The following is a 17,338-nucleotide window of genomic DNA, read 5'->3' as shown; positions in this document are numbered from 1 at the left end:
TTTATTGCAAGCTTAATATCTTGGAATAACTTGCACAAGCTAATTATCGGAGATTGCTGCAGCTTCCGCAAAAGCTTGCCATCAAATTTTCTTTATCCCACCTAGCTACACGACTGCTGCTGCTGCTGCTGCTGCTGACCCAATTGGTATGTTAAACACTGCTGCCAATATTTGTTAAACTGCACTATTAAAAATGGGTATGTTTTGGTGGGAACTGTGTGGTGGGGCTTCAGTAAAGCTCTTTATGCAACTACTGACAGTAGACCTTTTCATGGTATAGCCATAATTTGAGAACCTCTCTACATTTAAAGTCAGATATATAGGCAGGCACAAAATAAAGCACGGTATATACCAAATGTTTTTATTTGTGCAATAACATGAAATGTCCATGGGACAATTTTCACAATCACAAACGCTTTGTGAAAACCACAAAGATCAGGTTTTTGCAAAAATTAGGTAAACACTACCTTCCAGTAGTTACAGTGAAGGTTCCGAAGGCCCTTTAATGCATTACAGTCTTGGAATCCTGCAATTCCACTACTCAATTTTTCTTTTTTAATTACTACACAAGGCAAAGCATGAAAACCAACACTCAGGCCACAACTGGCCAAAACTCAAATCTAATGATCTCAGCAGTTCTTCACAATGCTAACAAGGGAGTGGTAACTTAATGACATCCACCCAAGTGCAGCCATATGGCGACAAAGGAAAGGTGTACAGCTTTCTCAGAAACTTCATAGTTCAAGAAAAATTCGTCCTGATCTGGGGATCGAACCTGGGACCACCGCCTTTCCCGGGCAGTTGCTCCACAAAATGAGTTAGCCAGGACGGCCAGCATATCAGATGGCAGGGCGAATTAATCAATAACTCGAAGTGGGAACGCTGCTAGTCGAATATTTAGGAGAATGCCCCAAGGTAGAGTAGATTTGTAATAAGGGAGTAATTACTTATTGACATTCACCCCAGTGCAGCCATATGGCAGATTCACTCGAAGCTGCAAACGTATCTTATTCACATGTATAAATCGTCACATAAAAGCAAGACTCCCAGTTTTGCATATACACAAATCCTCCTATTCCCATAAAATAAAATACCAATTTTGACAAGGAAACCAATAACAAATCAAATTTGACTACAGCACTAGACACTCTAACAAGAACAGGGTAGCAGTGAAAACCATGCTCACCATATGCAAAGCATTTCCACAGCTCCATCAAATGCATAGCACAACCAAAAAAAGTTCATTTCTACCTCATCACACTTCAAAAGCACTGGCACAAAGCATTCCGAAAAAAAAAAAAAAAAAAAAAGAACATCAGCTGAATAATACCATAAAGTGATGATTGCATCAAAGAACCTGTACTCCCAAGTTACGATTTCACAAAAGTCCTTCAACTTAGCTATGACCTGAACTAATGTCGCGCTTGCTCTGTTCAAATTTGCTCACATGACCACCACCAGCATAAGCAAAGGGAAACCATACTGACCTATTCACAAGGCACCCTGAGGGCTGCATTTTTTGGATTTCTGCAGGTATGCATTTTCTTCTCCCACAAAATAACAAATCTTTCACATAAATATAGACAGGAGAAAGCTACAACAGTTAAGAACCTGCATCAGTCGTTTGAATATTCACTGTGAACTTCTGCCTATAACATACAAGGGGCGTTCATAAAGTTCGTATTATTGGCAACAAGAAACACAAATAAAACAATAAAACTTGGGCGGGAATTTAATCTTTTTCTACATATTCCCAAGACCACGCACTTCTGCTGCTGATGCACAAGCTGGCGCAGACCATCACTCTAGGCATTTTCATTATTAGTGTTCTGCAAGAGCATTCGCTTGAACAATAACTCTTTCTGGAAGTGTTCTCGCATAGTGTTTTTCGTTGGAAGAAAGAGAAATTCGAGTGAGGTCGAGTGAATATGGAGGATGATGCAATATTTCGTAGCCCAAGACTGCCGAATGTGCCACCATCACCTGTGCTGAGTGAAGCGGTGCATTGTCATGGAGCAGACAAAATATTTCTGCAAGCATGCAGCAACCTTAGACATGCACAGGTTGGTGCAAAAAATTGGCGTCTAATCCGTTCTACACCAAGATTATTTCACTCGAGAATGCATGCGTGCTGACCCATGTTCTGTTGTCATAACCAAATTACAGATTTTGAGGAAACAGTTTTAATCACGCGTGTGCTCTATGCTGTCACGCAGGACAGCGAATAACGACATGTGGTAGCTGAAGCAACACAAATTCATGCCAGTTACGTCGATGTGTGTCATGCAAAAACATACGCGTTCTCGGCAATCGGCAGCAGCAATCGTGGAAGGTTCCACCGATGATGCCATTATGAGAGATCATAGCAGGTGGCAGATGACAAGCGGGATATCCAAAAGGAGATAATGGTCGTTCAAGCACGAGCTGAGTACACAGCTGCATTTTGGACAAGTGCCGCATTATAGTGCCATTATTGCAATTCAAACAAAAATGCGGTGTGCGGTGGCTGCACCAGGTGGTGCCACTTGTCCAGTAAGCAGCCAAAAATGGCAGCAGAGTGGACGTGCTAGAAGCTCTCCCAAACTAGCATTATTGTGCCTTTGCAATGTCGTTATTGGAGGTAGTGAATTAGATAGTTCGCAATTAGTATTCCTTCATCTGACGTTATTCTAAGTCACTACAACAATATACAAGAATTCTTAAAGCTCCTGTGATAGTCACTAGGGCACCTGAGGATGTCGTTCTGCCTTGGTGGACAAAATCGTGACGGACAATAAGAAGTGAAAATGTAGTTGTTAAATGCATTCCTGTATTTAAAATTGTGAGCACTGAGCCTGCACTCACAATAACGTGTTCCATTATTTATTCGACAGTTATCAACTATGACAGACAATAAGAGGTGAAAATGTAGCCATTAAATGCATTCCTGCATTAAAAATGACGAGCACAGTCTGCACTCATAGCAACACGTGCTACTATATTTATTTGAAAGCTATTCACTGGTGCGTAAGCGTTAGAGCCCCCACTTTCATCCCAATTTCTGGTACACAAGCCAGAGACGAACCTAGTGACCTAAAATTGTCTGCATCATTTAACGACATTCTTATAAGCTTGAACGTTATCGCCATACACAGTCATTAGCTTGGCATAAATCCTCTTTGAATAGCAGCCCTTCAAATACAGAAAGAGGATCAAAAAGAGTGCTTCGAATTTCCCAAAGGATGCTGCTATCTTTAGTTTGATGCCCTAGCAGTATTTTGCGATGCTATACAGAACACAGTTTCTATATTTCGCTAAAATTAGATTAATTTATTTTGATGCCTCTCAAGTGTGCCTTTTTAGGTTACGGTACTGATGATACGAACTTTATGAACACCCCTTGTATATCCTCAGCTGTAAAAGCAATGTTTCCAGAGCTCAAAAATCAGGGACAAACTGCTAAAGAGGATAAGAAACGCTCTATAGTACTGTAAGAAACCACTCAATTATCTTAATCAGCTGCAAGCACTAAATCATTTTTACCAGGAAATGTGCATACTGCGCGATAACCTGGCTACAACAGAGAAAAGGTAAAAAAGCATCATGTGCATCATATGCCCAAGTTTTCATAAATTAAATGGCAGCATCATAAATTAGTGTGCGGTTACTTCAGTTTTGTACGCAACTGAAATGATGCACCTTGCAAAGGCAAAGCTCTAGTTCATGCAGTACCGTACAAATACACAGAAAGAGATGGAAGTGACAAATTAAAAATTTCAATGCTTAATACAACGATTTTCTTATTCTGTCAACTTTTCATCAATATGAAAGAATCACTACCGGTCTTCAAACACCTTAAATAGCAAAATAAAAAAAGTGGGTGGGAGGTATGCTACCCAGCTGTGATTGAACGATGTGCGAGCTCCGCGAGAACGCGGGGAATTGGTTGAATGCTATTGGCTGCTGTGCGCGCTGATGCGATGAGCTCTGCCGGCTGCCATTATGTGTTGTCTGCTCCAGCTCATTGCTCTCGCTGTTGACTGTCTTTATGCTTTGTGCGTTCTCTTCACCTTTCACCATTTTTCGATCGCCGTTGTTACGACTTCTCGTTGTGCCCTTCAAACGAAACTGTTTGAAGGGCACAACGAAACTCTCGTTGTGCCCTTCAAACAGGTCACTCACGATGCCTCAAGATGCAACACGCGTTGGTGCAAAGAAGCGTTCTATGAAGGCGTCCACATTCAGAAAAAGGGCCTTGTCTTGCTTTGCGATACCTATCCAAAAATTACCACAATGGAGTTCACAATGCTAACACATTCTACAAATTCTCCAGGCCTGGACCCAGATACTTCTGTAACTTGAGAACTAGCCTGCACAGCCCTATAAAACATAGTAGGTATTGAAATATACATGCTATGAGCCTACCCTAAAATTTTCATTATGACTCCTTAACAAAAAAGTTGACGTTCTCTCAACCTTCTAGTCTTTCTTCAGAATAAATTTTCTGCCCAGTGTGGGTGCTTAGGACAGCCGTATCTCAGGAACTGCTTATCACATTTTCCAGACCTCAATAATTTCTGAGGGCAAAACAATTCTGTCTTTTTTTAAGGTATTGTGTGCAGAATTAATGATAAACGATTAAAATTTTTCAGCAAAAAAATTTAGAAAAAGAGCTTTGTCTTGCGCAGGGCTAACTATCCAGGAATGACCGTAATGAATTTCACAGTGCCAGCATGGTTTGCAAAGTCTCCAGGCCTATCTAAGGACCTATGTAAACCATTTGATATATTCCTCAAATAAAATCAGTGAACCCAGCGCCAAGGAACTTGATAGTTCTTCAAATGTTTTTGCTATGACCATACTCTAAAAATTTCATTCAAATATCTCAAGAAATAAAAAAGTTGGCACTCAAGGGTAGCCTCCCTCTTAAGCATTGCAGAAACACATCAATTTGCCTGAACTAACAGCAAATGACAATTGCAAACATCAAGCCTTCAACTGACAAGTTCCCCTTGTTCAAAGCAATAAAATTTATTGCAAATGATTTTGTTTCTGAAGTGCTTTCTAGACATTTCCTTCTCCTTGAAAAAAAACATGCACAGGGCTTCCAATGATGAGATACCTCCTCGTGAGCTGTGTGAAGCACAATTTTTGAACAGGCTTCAAGACATGAAGGGACATCGGTCCAAAAGGCGCACAGCATTCCATTTTACACAAGCTTCTTGGCTTCGAAGAAGCTCTTCAGGTGTCTCATTTGCCAGAATCCCATAAGCAGCAGGATGATCGTCTGTCCAGCCGACCACCACAGGACTCTTGAGTTGGTGCTTTCACTTGTCTGCCGGAAACGTTCTTCCCGAAACTAAAAAATCACAAAATATCATTTGAGCGCATTCTGATGATTATATCTTTGATATGCATTATGCAAACACAGACTACAAAGTACACCAAGGCAGTAAAAAGTAAATGTTAGAGCTCTGCACACGCACGCACACACTAATCACACAGAACAGGCTGAAACAAATATCAATAAGTAAAAAAGAAGCACAAGCTGACACCCATCTTTACACTGCCTCTCACAACTGACATGAACACCTGAGCACAGTTGATAAAGAATTCCCTTAATCACATAGTGCTGGCTGTTGAAATCAAACGAGCACAAGCACAGCACGAACAACACTTCTTCCTATGAAGGGAAAGGAGGCGAAGTTCAAACACGAAAGGAATTAAAGACATCACTGGGCCTGGGAGCCACAATACACAACTTATTACTGCATTTACTCAATTCTAAAGCACACTTTTCTGGGAAAAAAAAAAATTACCTAAATATGATGCACATAAAATGAGTACAAAAATGCAACTATGCCAGAAAAAAAAACTGACTCTCGGCATCATAAAACAGTGGCTTGGTATTTCCTGCTTGTGAATATGGCCTACTGCAGTCGTGGCAACTGATAGATCTCACATGCATTTGAAGCGCAAGGCACCAGACTAAACTTCAGCCAAAATAAAGCGTCGAATGCAGGCCTTGCCGAGTGCACTGCATTGCCAGATTAAAAAAAAAAGCTTTTGCGTGGAGGAAATTGAGCAGCTCGACATGATGTTCCCCGAATTTGTGTGCATGGCCGGCAGAACAAAAAGACAGCCTGTTCACCAGCAAGCCAATTCTGAACGCCTTCAACGGTCTGAAGAAAGGCCGATTTCCGCAAACACAAGTAGAGATGGCAGACTTCTTGCAACAAAACAGTGAGCAGATCACAGGCCTTTTAGTATGGAAATCTATGCAGCTGGCAAGGCGAAAAGGGCCACTGCAGATGAAGTTTAAAGCCAGCAGACACTGGTTAATGAACTTCATGAAAAGGCATGGACGCTCGCTTTGAAGACGAACAGGTATCAGACCAAAAGGCATGAATGGAGTGGCGGCATTGTTTACCTTATCATAACATTAGGTCAGAAACAATAAAGGTTGGTTTTTCTAATCAAGAACACATTTCTTTATCAAAGCGTGAAAGTCTGGCAAGTTAAATCAAAAGCACCGCACTTTTTTTTCTCGAACCGTGAAAAAGAGGTGCATGTTACACTCAAGAGACCACACTAACTACTGAGCCACTGCAGAGGAGGTCCCAAGAATAATCTAAGCATCCACTTTTTTTGCGAGGAAGAATGCATAGACAAGGCTCCGAGCAGACTTAACCACTAAGTCGTTGAGCTGGAACCGTCAGAGTCCCAAGGTGATGCCGCATCTACCGTGCGATCCGGCTTTTAATGTTGCTGCGTTCTGATGCTACACAACAACTGGCGGCACAGAACGCCAAAAGCCAGCGAAAAGCAACCTCGATAGCTTTATCAGCATGTTGTTACATGGACCTTGAATCGCTGGCCATTAGCAGGAGGTCTGCCGGTTTCGCAGGCGCGGTGGGCCTGCGTTGCTCTCTTTGGTGTCAGCTGTGTGATACATGTAACGGAAGCCTGAATGGATTTCAAGAAGGCTGCACAACTTGAAGTTCAAGCGAACAGTAATCGTGTTTGCTGAAGGTGTTTGCAGTCTATTTACCAAATAAAATGTTATTCTCGTGCTCGTTGCGTCATGACATCACTGCAAAAATAGGGGGCGGGATTTGGCATTTTACCTTTTTTCGAATTTTAGTACACCCCCTGCTTTCAGCATTGCAATCGTAAACAAAAAGGGGTGCATACAGCAACCACTCTGATAAGAGAGCAGACTCTGTGAGGTCATAACAAAGGGCCTGTGAAGCCATGAAATCAACCAAAGCCCATGTGGTGCTGCAATTGATGCCGTTGGTGTATGCAGCATTAAGCGGTACACTGTTATTCACCTCAGTTAGCAACCAGCTATAGACCCAAGCTCAAGGGCTGAACTGCTGACAAAGGAGGCCGCTCATTTCTGTCTCTGTCCACAGGAGACTGCATGTTTTTAACAACCGTGAAGCAAAGCACTCTGAAATGATGCACGCCGCGAGCAAGTTCTGTTCTCCGTAAAAATAGGCAGCTTAGCCTTCTACCACCATTCAAGTTAGCGAATGAAATGAGGTGAAAGGTAGTACATATGCTAGTGATTTAACTTGTGATGGTTACATGGCTGCTGAACTCTTAACTGTACTTCAATTAGCATGAGTAAAGTTGGTCCGGTGCTGTTAGGCCAGAGAGACCCCCAGAACCTGGTTGCACTGCCTGCAGGCCTGGTCGATAGAATGACTTGCAGCACCAGTAATGTTGGCGGAGTACCTTGGTAGTAAACCGGAGAACTTTATACAGGCTATTTTTGTGAGTAATCTACAGGTACAACAGTCAAGGCCACAGCTAGCTGCAGTAAGCGTAGCCGACCACCAATCACAGCAAAAATGGAAACTGTGCCCCCGTAATTGAACTGGCGCCTCTTGCACTAACTCTAAAACAGCCACTATTCCCAGCACTCTGCAGCCCGAATGCCCTATTGCATGGAGGGGTTAGAGAGCGCACCCCTTTCCACATGCAAGAATAAGAACAGTACTATGGCTTCCCTTCTAACCTCAGTTTTTACCATTAGGAAAGCTCGAAACTGTTTCCAAGGACGCTCCCTCACTCTGAAACCTCCGTAAAGTGCACCAGGTGTATGCTACATGTCGCAGGATATCTGTGCCTTTCATATTCTTACATTACTGCACTAGTATACTTTACTTAACGCAGCACAACAAAAACCAGACCCCTCTCATGGGTTTTATAGCCGCCGGCCGCTTCCTCTCAAGCAATGGGACAGCAGGGGACTGTGTTAATGAGGGTCCGAGTCGAGGCAAGCAGAGCGCTTCTCTCTCTCTGGTAGCAAAGGAAAAGCAAGCGCAGCATGGGACCAAATGAAGCTAATGCTCTCTTTCTAGGATCCCACGGCACCCTGCTGAGAAATGTTCTCAGCACAAGCATACATGAAACAAATGACAAAGCACTGAATCCTACACTTTCCTTCAAGACTTGGGTAATCTGTCGAAGTATCAGCCGACGAGAACAAACAACAAGAGGTTTGTCAAAGGACAGTTACTGCTTCAGCACAAGCCAGCTATGGAAGCTGGTGAGCCCGCAATGCTGCAAGCCTTCATCACACACACAAACACATGCTACGATGATCCGCTAACCAAACTCACGCAGACAATGCAACAAAAGCTAAGGGACCAAACAGCACAGGGGCTTTACAGTGTGCAATGCTGCCAAAACTAGTCCACCTCCCTGCGCTGTCTACATCCCTGCCTGAAAAATACAGTCAGCAACTGAAAATTCGGGCCACTGAATTTTTCGACATGCTTGATTATTCAGACTTTTTCGTGGCCCCATGACATGCTCCATAAAGCTAATGTACGTACATGAGCACCCGGAATTTTGGATGTATATCACGATTAAACGCTAGATTTTTTTGGAGCTCATTTGCATTTGCCGCGGCACCACTGCCAATAGCCAAGGCTCCATATAATATGTAAAGTGGAAAGTCATCAATTCAGGAATCAAGAAGGTTAAAAATGTGATTGAATAAAGCAAAATTCAAGCAGCCATTTTCTCAGAGCTTGCTCACAGAATATTTGAACTAAGAGCACAAGCTATGAATGACACACACACATGCTACCTGTTAAAGCATCAGATCTATGAAACTTGCAGAAGAGAATGAGCAAGCGATTAGATCAAAGCTTGAGTCTGAGCAACCCATGCAACATTTTTCTGCATTCTCCCAATGTATTGCTTTCAAGCCCCAGGTCGTGACATCCTTCAATTATAAATGTTCATTCTTTGCAAAAGCTGAAAGGCTCGTTTGTAGCTACTGCGTGAGATGCATTAGGTATTGTGGAAAACCAGTTGCCTCCCCATTCGCTGCAACCGATCACCACCACCCCAACGAGCTTTGTGGTAGCGCCAGCTGGGAGAGGAGGTAAATACCTCCCCTTGGGGGAAGGAGACCAGCAATGGGTGCGCCACCAAGTCGTCTATGCGGGTTTCCACGAGAAGACGAGAGAGAGCTTCTGGATCCAGCCAGCAACGCGAGCGGTCGTCTCCAGCCGCCTCTCCCGGCAAATGCCGGGGGATAGCGGGCACGGAGTACGCAGCGCACATGGGAAGACCCGTAGTGCACGACCGCTAGTCTTCTGGTTCGCAACGGCGAAGCAACCGGTAAATACCGCACGGTCTCGCCGCCTCCTGCGGCAGACACTGTGGTATGGATTTGTCCAATAAATGCGGCGCGCATGGGAGATCCCAGCCGCCATATTCACGGCACGTGCAAATGTCCGCCGCCAAAGTCGCACCCCCATTCCCCAGCCGGTGAGTCAAAAATCCTTACGCAGCCTTGCCCTTCCAAGGAAAACCTTGTTGATCTATAGCTAGCTGGCATGCTCTCTATTATTTGCAAATGCAATAAATAGCATTGGAGTATTAACGATGTGTCGTGGTAGTCTTTGTCCCTTTGTTCCCCTCCACGGGTCGCTAGCGAGAACGCTGCATCCGCGAGTGGAGTGGCGGCAGGGCGGTATACTGTCCCCCTCAAACCACCAGACTGGCGCCTCAACATGGTTCTCTCATGCAGCACTTGAGCTACTGGCTCCCACCACCACAACGGTAGCCCGACATGTGGCAAACCCTTGGGACAAAGGACGATAGTCAGTTCACGGCGTGGAGTGCCTGCTCGGACTTTAATTAACAGCGTTAGGCCTGATCCAACATCGGAGTGCTAGCAAGGCTAATATGCTTAATTTACGGCGAGGTGAGAGGAGTTGCAGCGAGAACAAATGGTCGTGCATGCATTTGTGTGTGTGTGTGCTGAGACATTTGAGAGGTGCAGCCACGAGGTCCATACATGGAGCGCGAGACCGAGCCATCCACGGAGAACAGCAAGCCAGAAGCGAGTGAGTGCCTCAGCCGGGACGGTGGCCCTACTTTTCTTGTATATAGTTGTAAATATTTCCTCTTCTGTCTCTTTAGCTCTGGGAGCCAGGTGCCACAATCGGCTGACTGGTATTGCAGCAGTGATTGCCGGAAAGCACCAGGGCGCTCCGACACTGCTGGACACGGTGGGCACCGTTCGCTCAGAAGTTGCCTTTGGCCAGCAGCTAGCGATTAGGGCTACCCTGGGTGCCTTGGCGGAGATGCACATCCTCGCAGCGTTGTGTTCTATACATTGTCCTTAGTCCTAAAGCGACAAGGCTGAAGGCTGCGACACCAAGACGTCTATGCGGATTCCTGCGAGGAGACGACAGAGAGATTCTGGATCCAGCCGGCAACGAGAGCTGTCGTCTCCCGCCGCCTCTTCCGGCAAACGCCAGATGATAGCGGGCACGGAGTACGCAGCGCACACGTGAGGACCCGTTGTGCACGACCGCCCGTCTTCTGGTTCCCAAACAGCGAAGCAACTGGTAAATACCGCACGCTCTCGCCACCTACCGCGGCAAACTCCGTGGTATGGCTTTGTCTGAAGAATGCGGCACACACGGGAGATCCCGGCCGCCCTATTCACGACGCGTGCAAATGTCCGCCGCCGAAGTCACACCCCCATTCCCCAGCCGGTGAGTCAAAAGTCCTTCTTGCGTAAGTAGCCTTGCCCTTACAAGGAAAACCTTGCTGATGTATAGCTAGCCAGCATGCTCTGTATTATTTTCAAGTGCAATAAATAGCACTGGAGTATTAACGATGTGTCGTGGCCGTCCTTGTCCCCTTTGTTCATCCCGCGGGTCGCTAGCGAGGACGCTGCATCCGCGGAGTGGCGAGTTAGATTGTTGCGGCAGCAGTTTCTTTTCCTCCTTTTGAATGGTAGCACAAAACTTAACACGCCTAAGTATCTAGTTGAGCCTAATACATCTGTCACAAGAACAAAACATATGCTATCCGAATACAGATATCATAGTGGTACATTCAAATTCATTCTTCCCGTATGTGATCCATGAGTGGAAGTTGCCTCCCGAAATTGTAAACCAGATGTGCCCTGAAACGTTTGTCGCAGTTGACAACCTTGGAAAATTTTAACAATCTCATCAAATGCGATTTACCATTGGAAAATTTCAACAATCTCATCAAGTGCGATTTACCATTTAGTTTGCATAGGAGTGAAAAAGTTATCTCTGTGCCGTGTGCGCGCCTTTTTTTAACTTTTTTTTTGTATGCATGTGAACCCGATCCTGATCCTGTTAAGGCCTCAAAGTGAGGCCAACAGTATGTAATAAATAAATACTTATACCTTGTATCCACGTGCTTTGTTCGCTCGTGGAGTATGATGTACCATTGCATTTTAAGGCTGCTTCACCTCACATTATGTGTGCTGAAGCATCCTCAAATTCAAGAGGGCTATTTGTAAAAAAGGCACCACTCCTACTGCTCTACATTGCACAATGGGCTGCAGAGGCACTTACAGTTTTGCAGAAACTCTTTGACATTTCTGACAGCACGTACAAAGCAAAACAATAATATTCCAGTCAGTCGTAAGACAAAACTTTGTTATGCAAAAGGTTTTCGGCAGTTTTTTACAACATTTGATAATTTTTGAGTAAAGCAAGCTTTTGGGCAAGTTGGTAGCATTCTTGATCCATACCGGCAGCGCAGAAGCACAAACACAAAGAGAAGGAACACAATGGAGTGTTCGTCCATGTTTTTGCGTGTTCCTTCTTGTGTTTGTGCTTCTTCCCTGCCGAAATGAATGCGATAATTCTATCAATTTTCCAGTCCCTTGAAGGCTAAATTAATGAGATTTTACATACTTTTAATGATGCTGAGACTGAAACAAAGGCCACAATGAATTTTAAGTGACTTCTCGCTGCACAGAAATGCCATACTAAGTTAATGGGATATATATATAAAATCTAAAATAAACACTGCAATAAGTCCACTGAATTTTATAAAAATAAAAAACTGGAATGTTACACCTCTACACACATCAGAACATACAAAATAAGTTACACAACTGCAGCAAACTTCTACACAAAATTTTTCCCTGCAGCCAAACTATTCTGTCAAGATACATTTTTCTCAGTGAATTTACCCAAAGTGGGCATCAACTGAACACTTATCCACCTTACCCTCTGGTAGTTCTGTTCTTTGGTGATCTGGTCGACCTGGTCCAACAACTGCCGTACACGCAGCTGCAATTCTGTAAGCTTCTCCTTCCGTGCCACACTGCCGTAGTCGACAGCATGCTCACCAACTTGGATGTCAAGGTGGACCCTCTGCATAAGCAGAGCATTATCAGAGATGGCAAAAAAGCATCAGCACAAAAGCTGTGCACCACCTGTTATGGTAGTCGATTCATTGCGACTAAAGTGGAGATGCCAACATACAGGCACCAGCCAGGCAAGTCAAGGATGGCTGATGAGGATACAAAATACCCTTTTATCTTTCAGAGAAACACCCATATTTTTGTGCATTCCGTTACTGACGAAAAAATTAAACCTCAGAAGACAAGTAGAGATGCCCATATACCCTTACATGTAAAAGTATCTATGACTACCATCACATATTGCAAGGATTTTGAACTTTGAAGAAGGGTGAAAGCACCCCACTGTACTGACTTGGTGGTTTTAAAGGGGCGCCGAGACGTTCACCAGACCACTAATTCCAGCCGGCCTCCAGGTTCTTTACACCTTCCCAATGCATCAAAGCCCAATCATAATGGCGAAATCGTAGCGCCTAATATTTTAATCCGTTTCAATAATCAGTGTTCTGGCACCAATGTCAGCAACACACGACAGCGAAAGTCGTTAATGGATATGATGTTTCCTTTTCGCTTGGGCGCTGCTTCGCTTATTGGTTGAGCACGCACATTAGATTTTACAATCGAGTGTCCTTCAAGTTACTACGCAGAAAACAAATAAAAGGTGTTTTAATACCGCGCGTGCTCTTTAAGTGCTTATAAAGTTAGCTCCACTCCCGCAGGCTTCTCAAATCCCAAGGCAGCTGACAGCGTTCGGATCTCGGAGGTCGGCAAAATCGCTAGAGTCCAAAATCCCGTGGCTGATCATTTCTGCCAACGCTCCACAGATGGCGCAACTTGTGTCTTAATCGCTCGTGAAGCACGACGAGTCCACAGCACTCCACAGCAGGCTTCTGCCAACAGCCCACTGCCTAGGGAGCAGATGACCTTCTTAGATAGAGAACGTTGGTAGATGGCCTTCTTGAGTGCGGATACAGGTTGAGTTGGACAGGCAACCATAGTGAACAGCTTCGGATACGTCAGCAGAAAGCTGTGTTTCTCATAGGTTCCGCCCAAGTTGGGCGCTGGGTGAGCGAAATTGGAGAGGGGCTCTATTCTTTTTTTCTTGTATTTAGAATTTTATAAACCAGATAACTCTCCTTTCCGTGCGCCGATTTTTGCAATTCTTTTTTAACTCAGATCGGCAAGGTGCAAAGAACCTAGAGGTTGGCTGGAATTAGCGGCCTGACGAACGTCACTGTGCCCCTTTAACATCGGGCTTCTGAACTCCAGGTCACAGGTTAAATTCTGGATATAGCAGCCATATTTTAATGGAGGCAAAATACAGGAAGACCCTATGCTGCACGATGTCAGTGCATGTTAGTCAATTTCAGGTTGTCTAATGTAACCTGCAGTATTCTAAAACAGCATCCTTCATAGCCCATGTGTTGCTTTAGAATTATGTTTTTAATGTTATGCTGTTTTAGAACATTATGACGCATTTTTTTTATATTTTGTTCCCGTAGTTTATGAAGTTAGAGGCATTACATTTAGTATACTGAAGCCTGCAAATTCTAATCTGTCCTTCCAAACAAAAGTACACCTGCTTACATCAACACCTTACACAACCATGAACAAAGCAAGTTTATGTTTCACTTGAACATTTTGCATGCTGAAGGTATCACAGTTCAGTTAGCGAGTCCTGCAAAACAATTAACCTTCAATGTAAAAATACAATGGCACCTATGCGCCACTCCTATGCCTCCTCCCCCTTTCCATAACACCAGAACACTTCACATGTATCTGTATTCTTTCTGCTTCAACAACTTAAATGGCAAACTTATACTCTTGTGCACAGCAGGATAAAGATTATAAGCATGGGTCATTAACAAGCTGCCTGTGCAGCCCATCACACTCAGTTCACTTAGCTTAAAATATCAATCACATCAAGCACTAGAAGAAAGCTTACAATGTATAGCAGCAGCTTAGAGTGCAAGTGATCCCTCCATATTCTAAACTATAGCCATACTGCAATTAATGCCATATATGCATCGGTAAGAATAAGGTCTCAACTCCAACATCTACAGCTCCAGCATATCACTGCCAGCCTAATGACTTTTGTACTACTCTGCACAGTTTCTGACAAGATCCAAAGAATCGAATCTGACAAAGCCACTCTTAACCACCTGTAAGTTGGTATTAACAGTCAAAGAAGGTGCTAAGGCCATTTTGTTCCCACATGGTTCTTTGTGAGGAAGAACACCCCCCTAATATTCCAAACAGCACCTATTCCCCAGCAAAGCTATTTCTTTGTTTTTATTTCTTATGGTGCATTTCTCATTACAACCAGCACAGTGAACTGCAAACAATAAATACTTTGCCATTTGGTACACATTCAATATAAGTGAAGGGCATACGCCTCTTATAACCATTTGGAGATACAGTCATCTTGAATGTTTATGTTGCTTATACCAATAAACACTAGCATAGCTGTTACATCTGCTTATTTCATCTTTATTTTGTTACATTATTGGTACGTGAGGATGAAAGCGTCAGCTACACGTCATCGTTTAGTTGGCCGGATGCTCTTTCATGTGCCTTCGAATAAAAGCCATCAATCAGGTGACAATTTCTGCAACAATTCCAGAAGTAACGCATCTCTTACCAGTTGGCTTCCACTGAACCAGCTGGAAGAGTTGGAGTACAGGCAAATGACGTGTTCACCTGGCGAATGCGAGGTGAAACTGAAGCGACCATCTGAGCTGTACACCTTCGATAAAATAGTCTTATCCTCTGGGTCACGAATCTCCACATGCATGCCGATTCCAGGGCTGGACTGCATAAATCCGCCAGTCTTCGGATCAAACAGCTGGCACTTATAGTTTCCTATAATGCGGGGAGAGGTAATAACGCGAGCACATTAACAAGGTCTGAAAGTCCGAGTCGTGAGTGCATTAAAGGTAAAGAGCCCATGGAAAGGAACTAAAATCACTGGCGCCACAATTTGCATACTGTGAACAAGAAAGCTTAATCGTACCACGTAACAAGTTGACAAGGGGTAGTTGCTACCCACCCACCCAACCGGTAAGCTAGACACTAGGACATATTGCGCAGCAAGGGACGCACATGCACTGCGTTGTTGAGCAAATCGACTCCATTTTGACACAACACAACAGCGAAATAAGAACACCATTTCGAAGAAGTAAGACGCGACATAAGAAACGAATAAGAGTTTGTACGGATAATAACTGCGCAGCACTGACTGTCAAGACAGAGTGCAACATAAGCTTACCAACAACAAGAGTTTCCTCCGGCACTTCTTCTATGAAGCATTTTCGTTCTGTTTCGCCTATATGAAAGTAAAGGCCCGCTGAATAATGTATAAACGACAAAATTAAACAAACAATAGAATAATGCTTGGCGGCAAACATTGTGGAGGTATACGACGGCCCTACGAAATGCGACGGACCGCGTTCCACGTTAGATAACCAACAAACCGGTCGCCACGTTTGACACACAGGGTGGCTGCGCGACACTAGCCGCGCAGAATCCGCTAAATACCACTTACCGAGTAAAATTTCACAGTAAATCAATATCGAAACTTTAACTTAAAGAACAAAATATATTACATTGTTTAGCACATTTAAAAAACAAAGAGGAAATACTGAGATACTACTTTAGTGTCGCATTATTTTTTCGAGCTCGTTCTGGCGAAAGCTGTCGCCGTATCCCAATATTGAGAGGATATCGCGTAAAAAACGTATTAAGAAAAAAATCGTACGTGATTTCGTGTCAAAAATGTGACGCAATCATTATGCTGCGTTCAGGCAGGTTCAGGCATTTCGCTTCCCATTTAGCATCCATCTGCTAGCAAAGTTGGAGTGGTTGACCTTGTGGTTGATTCCAAGAGATTCGAACCCCACTGCATATACAGGGTTTTGAATATTTGGGGGCTGGGATTTAAACCATTCCTATGCAAAATCTACTACACCATTCGAGCTGAAATAACGTTCACAAAGCAGCAAAATATCGTCTATGTTGTGTGATAAGTTATTCAACATCGGTACTTGCCTAGATTTTCCGAAATCGAGAAAAAACTGCTCTCGGCGGCGTGCACAATTTTCGCAGAAGCGAGTTGAAAAGCTATTTTACCATGGTGCGTCATCTGTCGGGCAGCGAGGCAAGCGCGCCAACGGCCGGGATGGAGTTTGTCTCACTGCTCGACAGATGGCGCATCATGTTAAAATAGCTTTTCGACTGTCTTCTGCGAAAATTGTGCACGCCGCCGAGAGCAGTTTTTTCTCGATTTCGGATAATCTAGGCAAGTACCGATGTTGAATCCCTTATCACATAACATAGACGATATTTTGCTACTTTGTGAACGTTATTTCAGCTCGAATGGGGTAGTAGATTTTGCATAGGAATTTTTTAAATCCCAGCCCCCAAATATTCAAGACCCGATATGTAATCCTTTTTTTAGGGTGAGCACGTCAAGGTATGTTGACGTCGCTCTCTTCGAAGGGCCATTGTGTCCCTTCGAAAAGTCCCACTGGAAAGCAATTAAGTGGTCCCGCATGGACAAAAGTGGGAATTGCCGTGGTTCCACTTGAGAATTAGTGGTCTCACAAGGCGCATTGGTGGAGCAAGAGATTGTGTCCCTTCGAAGAGTGGTCTCACTGGAAAGCAAGTTAAAACAGTGACTACTCGATTGTA

The 17,338-nt window shown here is 44.0% G+C and overlaps 1 protein-coding gene across 1 annotated transcript; it reads right to left on the bottom strand.

Annotated features, from left to right (window-relative positions):
- Positions 1-340: 340 nt before the first annotated feature.
- eca (transmembrane p24 trafficking protein eclair) lies at positions 341-16,147 on the bottom strand. Its single transcript, XM_084591414.1, has 4 exons — positions 15,918-16,147; positions 15,291-15,511; positions 12,516-12,662; positions 341-5,338 (listed from the first exon to the last, which is right to left on the bottom strand). The coding sequence occupies exons 1-4, from the start codon at positions 16,054-16,056 to the stop codon at positions 5,189-5,191; spliced, it is 657 nt and encodes a 218-aa protein (XP_084447540.1). The 5' UTR covers positions 16,057-16,147; the 3' UTR covers positions 341-5,188.
- Positions 16,148-17,338: the final 1,191 nt, after the last annotated feature.

This window comes from Amblyomma maculatum, chromosome 1 (genome assembly GCF_055883805.1).
Source record: "Amblyomma maculatum isolate TAMU_Amacu chromosome 1, ASM5588380v1, whole genome shotgun sequence".
Taxonomy (NCBI): Eukaryota; Metazoa; Arthropoda; class Arachnida; order Ixodida; family Ixodidae; genus Amblyomma; species Amblyomma maculatum.
This window is presented reverse-complemented; position numbering and strand designations above follow the sequence as displayed.